At 39.4% G+C, this 14764-nt stretch overlaps 1 protein-coding gene across 1 annotated transcript in view; it reads left to right on the top strand.

Moving 5' to 3' along the window:
• Nucleotides 1–7742, top strand: part of LOC138158808 (small ribosomal subunit protein uS12) — a 334707-nt gene extending 326965 nt beyond the window's left edge. The window contains exons 4-5 of the mRNA XM_069085048.1: nt 6973–7093; nt 7564–7742. Of these exons, the coding sequence (XP_068941149.1) occupies nt 6973–7093; nt 7564–7710 (268 nt within the window). The 3' untranslated portion in view covers nt 7711–7742. The remainder of the gene's footprint in view (nt 1–6972; nt 7094–7563) is intronic.
• Nucleotides 7743–14764: the final 7022 nt, after the last annotated feature.

The raw sequence follows: 14764 nt of genomic DNA, 5'->3' as shown, positions 1-14764 counted from the left end.
CCAATATTCTAACTTTATTATAGGCCTGGCCCTAGTGAACAGCAGGCCCACTATATCTCCATAGACCCCCTTTCTCCCACCAATGTCCTGACTTCTTTGTATATGCCTCACTGCTCACTAGAACAACAGGTGTTTCCCTGAACTCTTAGTTCCCACAGAAACAGCAGGTGTGTCCCTGTGATGGGAACTCAGCTACTGCCTTTACCTGGTCACTGCCCCCAGAGCCATTCCCACAGAAACAGGTGTGTTCTTAGATTCAAGCACAATCACATCATCCATCTAGCCCAAGACAGGACCACAATAACTAACCATCTGTCTTAACCAGACAGGACCACAATAGCTAGCCTGTTGGAGGGCAGAATGACCAGAATGTTTAACCACCGAACCATAGATGGGACCCCTCCTCTATTACCTAATCCCTTAACAAACTCCTGCCTTTTTAATATTAATGATAGTCCTCTATTCTATGTAAATTTCTGTTATGTAATTGCATCTTTACCCTATAACAATCCATCTTGCTTTCTCAAAAGTTGCTGGTTCCTCTTGGAATTTAGCCTGCTTCATGACAGGTGTCAATCTCAATAAATGCCTATACTTGGATTAGAGGTGGTCTGACTGAATTCTTTGAGACGGTTCCATCAGAACACATCATGAAACCCCACAAGTTTTTAGGTGGGCAGAGCCCCCACCTCAACAGCTTTTTGGCATCCCTGGGTTTAAACTGAAACAGGAGTGTGAGAAAGAATGAGGAGCTGAGGGATGATACTTAGGTTATAAGCCAGGTGACTGAAAGGATTGGTGGTACCCTCAATAGTAATAGGAAAGTTGGGAAGAAGGGAACATTGGGGGCAGGGGGAATAAGATCAGCTTCTGGTGTGTTGAGTTTAAGTTCTCGGTAGGAGATCCAGTTCAAGATGTCCAAAGGCCTTTGGAGCTAAGAGAGTAGAGGTAAGGAGAGAGATTAGAGCTGTATGAGTGGATTGACAATCATCCTCCTAGAGACAAAAATTGAATCCAGGGGAGCCGATGAAATCACCAAGTGAAATAGCATAGAAGGAGAAAAGAAGAGGACCCAGGGCAAGCCCAGCAGCACACCTGTGGTTAGCAGATGGCCTGACCAGTGAAAGAGTGGTCACATAGGTGGGAGGAGATGCCAGAGAGATTTGGTGTCTCCAAACCTGGGGAGAAGAGAGTAAGTATCGAGAACCAACAGTGTCAGAAACAGCAAAGAGGTTAAGAAGGATGAAGACTGAGAAATGGCCATTAACAGATTTGTCAGTTAACAGATCATCAGTAACTGGAGAGAGCAGTTTTGTTTGGATGATTAGGATGGAAACCAGACACTAAAGAGTGTTCAGTTTTGAGAAGAAGAGAGTGAAAGGAAAGGCAGTGGAGACACCAGCTTTCTCAAAGACTTTAGCCAAGAAGAGGAAGAGAGATAGAGGACAGTAGCTAGCAGATCAAATTAGGGTTCTCATCTTTTATTTCTTATTATTTTTATGATGGAGAGCCATGGACATATTTGTAGGCACTAGGAAAGCAGCTATTAAAAGGAAATTGAAGATAAGTGTGGAAGCTAGAGGGGGCAGTCTATTAGAGAAGGTGGACTGGAATGGCATCCTTGTGCATGTTGAGCTTGCCTTGGAGAAGGGCCCACCTCTTCATGTGAGGCAGGGGTGAAGGTACAGAGAGTGTGGAAAAGCATCTGACGGATGTTTGATGAGGAAGGGAGAGCAAGGAGTTCTTGGTGAATGGCCTCACTTTTTTCAGTGAAGTATTAAGGTGATCAGCCGAGAGTGGGAGGGGAAAGGGGAGCTATAGGAAGTTTGAGGTAGAATGAAAGGATTTGGAAGAACCACTGGTGGGTGATATGATGAGTTAATTAGGGAGTTGTAAAAAGATTGCCTGGTAGCAGTGAGAACCCTTGGTGATGCAGTGGATAGAGAGCTGGGCCTAGAGTCCAAAAGACCCAAGTTCAAATCCAGCCTCAGACACTTAATAAATTGTGTGACCCTGGGCAAGTCACTTAACCCTGTTTGCCTTCATTTCCTCTTCTACAAAATGAGCTGGAGAAGGAAATGGCAAATCATTTCACTATCTTTGCCAAGAAAACCCAAATGAGTTCATGAAGAGTCAAACACAGCTAAAACAGCTGAATGGTGAGGGCCCAGTTGAAATTGTGTAACATAAATTTGTAGTCAACCTAGTCAGTAAAGTAGCATAATTTTCCCCAGCTTTGTTCATTGGCATTTGTGTAGGAGTGAATGTAGTGGACTGTGGAAGTGGGACGTGGCTGAGTGTGGCAGGGCAAGGTCTTTGAAAGGATAAGTTGGCAGGGGGACACATGAGAAGGGGAAAGTGTAGAGCCAAACTGGTTCATAAAGGGGTCAGGATGACATGGATGCCATGATTTCCAGTCCCTCAGCCCTTCATTCCTCTCTCAGGCCACCATCCCTGCACTAGCCACTCTCCTTTCCCCAGAGAGGTTGGTGACTTGCCTGCCAGTGGCCACACAATTAGTTAGCATCATAACCAGATCTTCTAACTTCTGAGGTGAGCTTCTTAGCTGCCTCCTTGCCTTAATTGGTGGTCTTGCTCCTAGATACGACCAAAAGAGGAGTCTTCAAAAGTACTGTTCTAACCATTTCTCCAAAAACCTTCATTGGCTTCTGAGTCACAAGATAATTCATTTCACAGGTAACATTGAAGGTTCCCCACACTGTAGCACCAACCTCTTTCCATTTGGCCCCATAAGAAATTGGCTGCTTTCCTTTCTCTGTGCCTTTAGCCATGCTCTTTCTTTGTTTGTCTAATCCTGTCCTACTAAGTGTAACTTTCTGTAGCAACAGCCACACTGACATACCCAGGATGGCTGCTAGCACAGGTTCTTAGATTGCTTTACTAGGAAAGAGAGCTGTTCAAGGGGTCAACAATCTTTTTTTTTTATTATTACATTTACTAGTTCAGGGGATGTCAGCACCTTGAACTTCAGAAAAAAAAAAGTAGAGAAATAAAGACCAACTGACAGGGCTTCTTTCTAAGAAATTAGCACAGATCAACAGACAGATCCAACTGTCTGAGCAAGGCAGTACTTACATAGTTACCAGAGAGAAGCACCAACATCTGGGATTTTGAAAGCTGGGTGGAGAGGGTGTGCATGTGCCCACGAGGTGGTGCTTCTTAACAGCTACCCAGAGTCTCACCTGGTAACATCACGAGAACGCTCTTCCCATGAATGAGCCCCAAAGTAAATGCTAACCTCAGGAGTATATAGACGCTTCTTTTAGAGTCAGAGGGCATCACAACTCTTGTGGCCCACTGCCTCATTACAAAGATCTTAAATCCCATTAACATTACACTTTCTCCCATGATTTATTCCCTCTCCCACCCACCAAACTTTCTGGAACCTTGCCCTTTTAAATTTCTCTAGTGCTTTTTCCCAAGTATGATTTAGAGCTGAGAGGGCCCCTAAGAAATCCTGTAGTACAGCTTGATCATTTTATACACAAACAGGTCTAGGGAGGTTAAGTGATTTGTCCACAGGTAATAAGCAGTAAGAGTCAGGGTTAGAACCCAATAGCCTCTGACTTCAAATACAGTGATTTTTTTCCATCTCTTAGTATTATGTGGTTTTGTATACTTGTCTTTGCCTTATATTTTCTCCCTTTGCCCCCACTATACATAAGCTTCTTGAAGGCATTGTAAGGAGGTGCTTTGTGACAGAAGCAAGGGAAAATATATCCAAATGCCAATTTGATCACTTACTGAGTGACTTTTGGAAAAATAATCAGTAAAAATAAGTGAATACTTAAGAAAACCTAACAAGAAATGACCACTTATGGAACGGGTGGCTAGGTGGTGCAGTGCATAGAGCACTGGCCCTGGAGTCAGGAGGACCTGAGTTCAAATTTGGCCTCAGACACTTAACACTTACTAGCCCACACAGCCAGGCATGCAAGTGACCCTTTTTTCCTTTCAAATCCCTGGGCTCACAAACAGGCTCTGCAACTGTGGGGAAAGGAGAAAAGCCTCCGCACTTGGTAGGCCCAATCTTCTATAAATAATTCTTGTTTTCAATAATATGGTAAATGCTTTAGTAATGCAATTAATGTTATAATGTTATTGTGTTATTATGGCATCTCTAAATCGTAAGATTTTCTTATACTGTACAAATTGTGACTTTTTAAAGTCAGAAATGGTGTTAGATAAAGCAGTTTCTACCTAAATTTTGTTAAAACTAAAAGATGGGGAAAATTGTGTAAAACAAGCTGTATTTATTGATTTTGCTAGCCCTGTCTTATATGTGTATCTCTGCTATCTAAAACATAAGGTATCTACAATCTTTACCAGTAAAAGTTACAGCAATTTTAAAAATCTGGATTGTGTTGCATGCGTATTGGATTTTTATCTTGTAAAATTTACTCATTTGAAGCTGTTATATGCGTTAAAAACAGATAGTAGTAATAATGCTGCTGATATTTACTATGATAGCTGATTGTTCATTTAACTTTTTGGCTATTTCGAAAATATATAGTGATTTAAAGTCATAGTTTCCACTTTTTTTTTTTTAAAGCAATCAGGGTTAAGTAACTTGCTCAGGGTTACATGGCCAGTCATTTCTGGGTGTGGTACTGAGTATCTGAGCCCAGATTTGATCCCCAGGTCATCCTGATACTGGAGCCGTTACTCTTACTTGCTGAGCCACCTGGCTGCCCCCAGTTTCCACATTATTAATGATAAAATAAATGCTTTTCTATACAAGGTAAATTGAAAATACATTTTGTAAAATTATTAAGCAAACGAGAAGCCTTAATAAAATATAGGGATGTGGTTTTCAAGCTTGCTTCAACTAAGAATGTATTCATGTTAATTTAAAAGTTTGTGAATCACCACATTCACCATCTATGTAAGATTCCAAAATGTAATTGATTTTTAGTGATAAATTGATTGGTTGTATGGCATCAAGAAAATTTTAGTTCTGTGTAATTAACTTCATGTGGAATTTTAAGGTTACCAGAGTGGTAATTAATTTGTTTTAATTTCAAATTTAAGAATATGGTAATTGGTTATGATACTGTTACTGGTAAACAGTTGTATTTACACAGAGAATTTAAACAGTTTTATCCTGTTCTGTTTGATCCTGTTTTTTTTCCTTCTATAGCAGGTTTCTCTGATTAGAGCAAGGAGTCGGTGAAGGATATGAGCTCTTTTGTGTTAGCAATATTAGAATTTCCAGTAAGCTAGCACAAAAGAGCTCACATCTTTTACTAACTTTCTTCATAGAAGTTTAATGAGTTGTAAAGCAGAAGAGATCTTGCTGATCTGTTTTAAAATTTTGGCTTTAACAAATTTTCTCTTCCTGTAATTTCAAGCTTTGAGAATGTTTAAAGGTAACAGCTTTGAATTTTAACTCTAGGATTGTAAAAGATTGTGGTAAGGGTTAAACTACTGTGTACCTGACTTAATAAAACTCTTGTCAAGTTTGGCTGGCTGTGCCAGTGCGTAGGCATGAACTCTAGTCATCTCAAGATTACCTCTCTTCTGAGCCACGGGATCTGAAGATGATATCAGATTCTGACAGCTTTCCCAAGAGCCCGGACCTGGCCCTTACTGAGACAGCACCTTTCTTGCCATAATTCAACCCTGCAAGTTACAGCTTTGCTTCCAGTGCCACCCCTCTACCATGTGGCTGAATGGACCCTGAGCTTTTATTTTTGAGCTCTACGCATTTGCTTGTTCTTTTGTTGTTTTTAATGGTGTTTGCATTCGTCTTTTTGTTTGTTTTATCTGTAATGATAGTGTATTACTATGGAAACTTTCAGTTTATTTTTTGTTTTATATTATATTTTCTATTGTATTCATGTGTAGCCCAGATTTTTAGTCAGTGGTTTGACTCTCTCCTGAAAAGAAGTGGGGATTGTTGTACTGGATTTGAAGCCCACCATTTAGCCCCTTTAGCTTCTGTCCTAAATCTGTAGCTTTTGTTCAAAACCTGTAACCGCGTGTAACAGCTTAAAGGCGTCCTTGGCCTGGGTAAAAGTGAATCACCCAGGGCATGGTCCCTTACCCCCTTATCTTGCCCTGAATTAGTACTTCCCTAAATCAGTAAGTCTTGAAGCAGCATTTTGTACAAGGATCATGGGACAAGTCTATCTTATGTAAGAGACTACCCTATTCTGTAATGTTGACCAAGCAGGGTCCCCCACACCCTTCACCCAGAATATGACCCCAAATTAGCCCTGAGCTATAGATCTAACCAATGGCAATCCTTGGCTTCTGTATGTCATTGCTTATGCTAGTTCCCCTCCCCAGTTGTGGTTTTTGCCTTTATAAGAACTGTATGTATCTCAATTTGGGGCTGCCTGATTTGAGTGTATACTCCAGGCAGTTGCACACTTGATCAATAAATCCACACCTAAATTTACCTCAAACCCAGATCTCAGCTCACTCTTATTTTCTGCACAACATAAGGACTCTTCTACTTTATGTCTAGTTTGCAGTTTAATACTAAAGCACTGACATTTCTTCCATTAGCACCTAAGCTTCCTTTCACTTTGTGTTGTAACAGTGGGTATAGTGAGGACAGCGCTAGGGTTAGATATCACAAGGCCTAGGTTTCTGAGTTCTGGCTGCCCCATTTACTAACTAGTTCTGATAAATCACTTTCTCTCCACAGCCTCAGTTTCTTTGTAAAATGGAAGTACTTCCTAGTATTTCCTAGTTTACAATGTGAAGTAAAGCATTCTGTAAACCATAAAGCACTATGTAAGTGTGAATTGCATTCTCTTTAAGAAGTTCACTAATATCTTAGGTTTTTTAGCAACAAAGGTTGAAACAGGATTTCAGGTTAGTCTTTTAGTAAGCAGAGTATCCCATTCTTAGAATTATGGTTAATTGAGATTTTATTTTACTCCTTAAGATGGAAGGGAAGTTCCCAATTAATGAATTTTTTAAAAACACATTTAATTTCAGGGGTGTAGAGGCTAAGCAGCCCAATTCTGCCATCAGGAAGTGTGTGAGGGTCCAGCTGATCAAGAATGGCAAGAAAATCACGGCCTTTGTTCCAAATGATGGCTGCTTGAACTTTATCGAGGTAATTTATTTTTAAACAAAAAGGAAATTATTGGATAGTTGTTGGGGAAGCTGGTCCTTTTAAATAGCATTTTGACTTTGTAAACATGAAAAATAATTTATTCTGTAGAAGAGTAACTCAAAGACAAAACCAGTAATGCTACCATACAGGTAATGGTCTATCCTGGATGAGCATAAATGTTTATCTAATAAACATTGCTAATCATTTTTATACTGTCTACTACCTACTGATGAAATGTCGACTGGTTTTAAAACATCCAATTAAACCATTCGATTTTTGGTGTTTATTTGAAAGTATGTAGGAAACCTCAACAATTATGATTGTGTTTTTCATCAGACTAAAAATCAAACTTTCTTAGAAAAGTTGTCAGTATTTCTTTAATTTGCTGGTATAGCTGAGTTGTGATTTGGTAGATATCCAAATTTAAACATACACTTTTGTATATGATGATTTCTTATTTTTGATTACAGGAAAATGATGAAGTGTTAGTGGCTGGCTTTGGCCGAAAGGGCCATGCTGTCGGTGATATTCCTGGAGTCCGCTTCAAAGTTGTAAAAGTAGCCAATGTTTCTCTTCTGGCTTTGTACAAAGGCAAGAAGGAAAGACCAAGATCATAAAGTGATTCTTACAATAAATTTTTTCATTTAAAGAGTGTCTGAGAATCCTTTACTTTAATCTTATTCTTTAAATGAAACATTTTACATATATGTTTTTGTTTTTGTTTTTAATTCCCAGGTCATTAAGAATCCTGGAGACCCAAGGGTTTGGGAGACTTGGGCATAACAGAAAGGCTGTATCCTAATGATGACCTTCTGGCATAATGATTTTTTACACAGTCTTGGACATACCATCAGATAAAGAATAGAGATTTTAGGTTTATTGGTTAAAAAAAAAAAGGGAGACAAGTGGCTTTTCAAGTTGATTAAAAATACTATATTTTCACAACTGCAACTCAAAGAGCTGTATATAAGAGCTAAAAAAAAAGGGTATTAAAACATATGAAAAAAATCTCATCCAGGAGCATGAAGTAACTTACAAGGCCTGTATACAGAGTAAACTCTGGCAGTAACATTTGGTATTTGATCATCCTCTTCTCTTGGAGACTCCCCTGGATTTTCCTCTTACTCTTCACTCTTCAGTTTAGCTTCTGACCTTATCATTCTGTTGAAACTGCTCTCCAAAGTTAGCAGTGATCTCTTAATGATCAGATTCAATGACGTTTTCTCAATCTGCATCTTCAACATTGTTATACTATTCATAACCCTCTACGTTTTCATAACGTTAGTCCCTCCTGCTTTTTCTCCTGGTAGCTCTTGGGTTTCCTTTGCTGGATCTTTATCCAGTTCATACCTGTTAATTGAATGTTCCCCAAGACTGTCCTGGGCCCTCTTCTCCTTCCATGCTGTATCAGTTGACAATTTCATCAGATCCCATGGATTCCATTATCTACATTTATGAGTCTCAGATTTGTTTGTCTAGACCCTAACCTTTCTCCTGACCTAAGATGTCTTACTGGACATCTCAAACTGGACATCCCATCTATATTTTAAATCAAATTACCTTTCCCCTCAAATTTCTCTAATTCCTGCTTCTCATCAGAAGTTACCACCATATCCTAGTTACCACAATTCAAAAGTTAGGTGTCATCATCAACTCACCCCAATCCCCATATCCAATCTGTTGCTAAAACCTGTTGATTCTACTTTCATTCTATGCCCCCCTTTCTCAAGGATCTTTTAAAAAAATTGATGTTTTATTTTAATTTATGAAATAAAACAAGCATTTCTGTAATGTAGAATTTTTTAAAAAGATTGCACGTGAAGCTGCCAATTATGTTCAATTTGCTATTCCTTTTAAATATATAATAAAGTTGTCATATAACTTTTTTCCTTCTCTCCCCTAGAGATGCCTACCATCAGACACAAATATGTATACATATGTAAAGTCTTTCTATATATACTTCCATTTATTAGTTTCATGCCTTGCCTCTGACAAATTTGCTCTGGCGAGTTATGTAACCTCTTACTTCCTCAGGTAATTCTAAAGCTACGTTGTAAGAGTAAATACCAATCAGTCTGGGTAGAGAGGGTTCTCTTTACTAGGAAAATCACAGTCCATATGCTTCATCAGTCTCAAAAGCAAAACCAAAGGCACCAATAATTTTACCTCCTATATGATTAACAATTAGAGAAATGCAAATTAAAACAACTCTTAAGGTTCTACTTCACACCTATCAGATTGGTTAAGATCAAAGAAAAGGAAAATGTCAAATGCTGGAGAAGACATGGGACACTGTCAGTGGAGCTGTGAACTGATCCAGCCCTTCTGGAGAATAATTTGGAACTATGCCCACAGGGTACAAAACCGTATGCCCTTGACCCAGCAATACCACTTACTAGGTTTGTGTCCCAAAGAGATCAAAGAAAATATGTACAAAAACATAGCTGCTCTTTTTGGGATGGCAAAGAATTGGAATTTGAAGGGAATCTATCAGTTGGAATGGCTGGACAAGCTGTGGTATATGCTTATGATGGAATACTATTGTGCTTTTTTTTTTGGAGGGCAATTGAGGTTAAGAGACTAGCCCAAGGTCACATGGCTAGTTTTTGTGTTAAGTGAGGTCACATTTGAACTCAGGTCCTCCTGACTCCAGGGCCGGTGCTCTATTCACTGCCCCATCTATGATGAACAAGATGGTTTTAGGAAAACTTGGAAAGAGGAACTGATGCAAAGTGAAGTAAGCACAACCAGGAGAACAGTCTGCACAGTAACAGCAACGTTGTAACAAGAGCTATTCTGATCAATACAATGATCCAAGACAATTCTGAAGGATTCATGGCAAAAATGCTGTCTACCTCCAGAAGAAGAACCGAGTGCAGGTTGAAGCATATTTCTTTCAATTTATTTTTTGTGCCCCCCACCCCCACCTTGACTAATGTGGAAATACGTTTTACATGACTTCTTATTTATGAATATCATATTCCTTACCTTTTTAATGAAATGGGCGGGGCTGGAACGAGGGAGAGGATTCAGAACTAGATTTTTTTTTTTAGGTTTTAAAAAACTTAGTATTTTCCCCCAGTTACATGTAGAAACAATTTTTGACCTATGTTTTTAAAACTTGAGTTTCAAATTCTCTCCCTTCCCTCCCCTGTATTGAAAAGGTAAGCAATTCAGCATAGGTTATACACATGCAGTCATGCAAAAACAATGCTGTGAAAGAAAACATAGATAACACAAAAATACTTCAGGGAAAAGGAAAAAACAAGTATACTTCCTTCGTATTCTGATACATCAGTTCTTTGTCTGGGGATTGGTAGCATTTTTCATAAGAAGTCCTTCCTTGTCTTGGATCGTTGTATTGCTGAAACCAGCTAAGTCATTCACAGCTGATCATCTTACAATATTACTGTTACGTTGTACACACCCTTTCACTTTGCATCAGTTCATGTAAGTCCAAGTTTTTCTGAGAGTATCCTGCTCATTGTATCTTACAGCCCAATAGTATTCCATCATAATCACATAGCACAATTTGTTCAGCCATTCCCCAGCTGATGGGCATCCTCCCATTTTCCAACTCCCTGCTACCAGAAAAGAGCTGCTATAAATATAGGTCCTCCCCGCCCCATGCCCCCTTTTTAAAAATCTCTTTGGATACAGACCTAGTAGTGGCATTGCTAGGTCAAAGAGTATTGTAAGAGAAATAGCACACAGGAGGGCTACTAGTCCAGATTCACTCTTGATCTGGTCAGACAGACAGAGACTAAGAGGGGGTTAATAATCTTACTTTAGTCTAGTTTCTCAGAAGAGGACTGCTGATAATGGGAGCACAAACTCCTACGCATTCCCTAATCACCTTCCTCACAGGGGCTGGTAAGAAAGGGGGGCAACTACCCCTACGTCTCTGTGGGGTCAGCTGAGACAGGCACTACTTGTACATCCCCTAAATCCCCTCAAGCCTCAATGGGGGCCAGCTGAGGCACACAGAGCATTCGTGCATTCAGCCCTGAGGTTCCCCATTCACTGGCCAATGACCACCTGTTTTATAGGGGCAGCAGACAAAGAAGGCACATATTGCCAGCAATAGTCTCACAAGTTTACATCACCCCATCCCTGTATCTCACTGCAGCAGCAGTGGATGTTTATAATATTTGTCATTATATAATGCTACTCAAGTGTGGTGGAGACGTTCTGAACCATAACTGTGTGAACTCACATCTAATACCTGGGAACAAGAGATGTTATGGCTATGGATCCTGGGAAATGGAACTCTAAGAAATAATAACAAAAATTCACTTTACATACACTAAAATTCATCTTACACTAAAATTGACCTTACAAGTATGCATGGTTTTATAGTCCTCTGGGCATCAGGACTGGAAATCAAAAAAAAAAAAAAACCAACCCAACCTGATCAGGTTTTCTGTACGGCATACCTGCATTAAAAAACAATAATGTTGGCAATTTAAACAAAAAATAAAAGAATGAAATGGAAGGAATTCAAGTTAAGTCTTAGGTATATTTAGTCTGATGTATGTTTGTATTTTGGTGTAATTACAAAATTCCATTTTGTCCATGGCCCTTCTTGGCCAAGAAATGACATAAATAAATGTTGAATAAAAATCTGAATCACTTTTTATTCATGGATTATGTTTTTGGAATAAAAATACCTAAAATAGAAAGAAACTGAAAATAGGCCCTGCCCCTTTAGCAGATTTATCTGTCCAGGACTCCTAAGTCTTTCAAGTTCTTTAAGAGTTTTTCATTTGAATGGGCAAATGACCCATATTATTGTATTTTTTTCTAAGCACAGGTAATGAGAAATGTCTTGCTTAATCTAAAATGAAATCAGGGTTTATAGGCATGGGACAAAAAAACAATTTCTTGTAAGAGCAGGAAAAATTTCTGTGGTTAAATACAAAAACGTCCAGTTAGCACACAGGCAGACACATACATGTTCAAGCATAAATACACCCACCTCAGCACTCAGCTTCATTTATTTCTGGGCTTTCAAAAAGCTTAATATGACTCTTCCTGGTACTGCCCCCATTCCTGCTACCAAGAAAACGTCCACCTCTGACCTACAATGCCTGTTAGAAGCACTGGGATGTTGCTGCTGCCTCTGCCTCACACAGGAGCAGCTAATCCTCCTGATGTAATCATCTCTGAATTGAGTTTAAATGCTTAAACACACTTTCTTTCCTTTGAGGATTAACTATGTTTGATGTTACTCATTTGGTCCACAGAGTTTTTCATGTACAAAGTGTCTTGGGCTTTAGGAGTATGACGGTGGTAATAAATCATGCTTCCAAAAGAATGAAGAAACATACCACTCAATTCCTGTCAGAGAGGTGAACTTAAAAATGCAGAGACATATTTTCAGACACGGCTAACCTGTGACATCTAGGTGGCACACTGCACAGAGCGCTGGGCCTGGATTCAGAAAGACTCATCTTCCTGAGTTCAAATGTGACCTCAGACAATTACTAGCTGTGTGACCCTGGGCAAGTCACTTCACCCTGTTTGTCTCAGTTTCCTCATCTGTCAAATGAACTGGAGAAGAAAATGACAAACCACTACAGCATCTTTGCCAAGAAAACCCCAAATGGGGTGACAAGGAGTCAGATACAAATGAACAATGTGGTCATTTGTTTTGCTGGAATATGTAGATCTATATTGAGGGCATTAAAAAAATTTGCTCTGTGGGAGGGACCTATTCATGAAAAATACTTGTTACTTGAGAAACAAACAAAAACAAGTGTTGTGGGTCGACTAATTTCCAGGCAAACTTCCCAAAGGCCAAAGCAGTAGGGCTGAAAAGGCAACAGCTGAACTAAAGCCATATGTAAGTGAAGTGGGCTCAGAAAAGTCCTGAAAAGTTGTGTAAATCATCAAAGCAGTAAGGTGCAATGGATAGAGAGCTGGCCCTAAAGTCAAAGGACCTTGATCCAAATCTTACCTCTGGCACGTATGGATCGCTTAACCCTGGACAAGTTACTTAACCATTGAATGTTTTAACAAACTCTCCAAGACTATATATTGCAGATAACATAGTGAAGAGAAGTTGTAGAGAGGGGTTCCTCACCTGGGAGTTCACTATTGTAATGACATCACAGGTCTGGTTAATTCCTAGTCTCCAAAACATTCAAGGGATACAGAAACAACAAACTCCCAAAACAAATCTAGAAAGGTATCCATAATCACTTAGGAGCAGCTAGGCAGTGCCGTGGATAGAATGCCAGGTCTGGAGTCAGGAAGACTTGAGTTCAAATCTGGCTTCAAATACTGGCAAGTCACTTAACCCTGTCTGCCTCAGTTTCCTCATCTGTAAAATGAGCTGGAGAAGGAAATGGCAAACCACTCCAGCATCTCTGCCAAGAAAACCCCAAATGGGGTCATGGAGAGTCAGACATGACTGAACAATAACAACAATCCATACTCGTTGATGTTCCAGTTCCAGAACATTTCTGGCAAACCTCCCAGAAAACATTTAGCTCAATGTGTAATAGGGAATTCTGTGGCTGGGAAATTTGTTTACAGATTGGATAAAAATCTCACGTCACACAAATGTGTAGCAACATGGCCACCAGCTCAGCAACTTGGTACCAATCCTCAGTTCTTCTCCCAAGTCAATGAAAGGCTGCCTCTTGTGTCTCCTGTAGAACTCATAGGACAAGGAACAAAATAAATCAAGGGCCTAGCCCATAACAGATACTTAATAAGTCCTTGTTGATTTTTTTTTGCTTTTTTTGGAGAGCAATTGGGATTAAGCAACTTGCCCAAGGTCACACGGCTAGTAAGTGTTAAGTGTCTGAGGCCGCATTTGAACTCAGGTCCTCCTGACTCCAGGGCCGGAGCTCTATTCAGTGCACCACAGCCACCCCATTGATTTTTTTTTTAATGCTGTACTGTGTCAGTCTGCTAATGAACCTTTTATGGAAGAACATTACCTTCCTGAGAACAACATTTTTATTGCACTATTCTTACAGAGATTGTCTTCAAAGACAGAACAAAATTTTCAGATGAAAGCAAACGTTAAAAAAGATCTTTTGACCAAAAAGGAAGCAGATCTGTTGTAAGCCAACACTGATGCAACTGAGCAGTTTAAGAAAGAGCACATAGTAGGTAACAGGATTCTATAAAGTCTGTGCTTCCATATTCTTGCATAGTCACTTAAACAATGTCCAAGTTAGAGGGGACGTTACAGGTGCCTTGTAGGCAAACTTTCTCATTGTTTGACGTACATCTATGTACCCATTTGTGTCTAATGGTAACCATTTTTACAGCAGGATGAGGGGAGCATAGAAAAAGACAGGAGAAAAAAAGAAATTTACGTGCTAATTTTGTTGTATATTTGAAAGGATTAGCAAGTTGTGCATAGTAGATCTGCAGTTTCATATACAATCATCTCTATTATTCTATGTTATGGAAATGCTTGTTTTATTTCGTAAAAATGCATTAATGTGACAAAAAAATTAAAAGGAAAAAAGATATAAAACCAAATAATGAAAGGTGAAGCGGATATTCTAAGAGAGGAGAAAAGAAGGGTACACATAAGTATACACAGAATGAATACAAAAAGAATTGAGAGAAATAAATACAAGGTAGCTAAATGCAATATAGGGAGAGAGGGCAGGAGCTCTGTACTTTGATTAGTTTGCTGGTTCTCTG

This window comes from Petaurus breviceps, unplaced genomic scaffold, assembly GCF_028583685.1.
Source record: "Petaurus breviceps papuanus isolate PSGF00001 unplaced genomic scaffold, PetGlider_PUasm1.0 175, whole genome shotgun sequence".
Lineage (NCBI taxonomy): Eukaryota > Metazoa > Chordata > Mammalia > Diprotodontia > Petauridae > Petaurus > Petaurus breviceps.
Note: the sequence above shows the minus strand (reverse complement) of the source record. Positions and strands in the feature narration are given on the sequence as shown.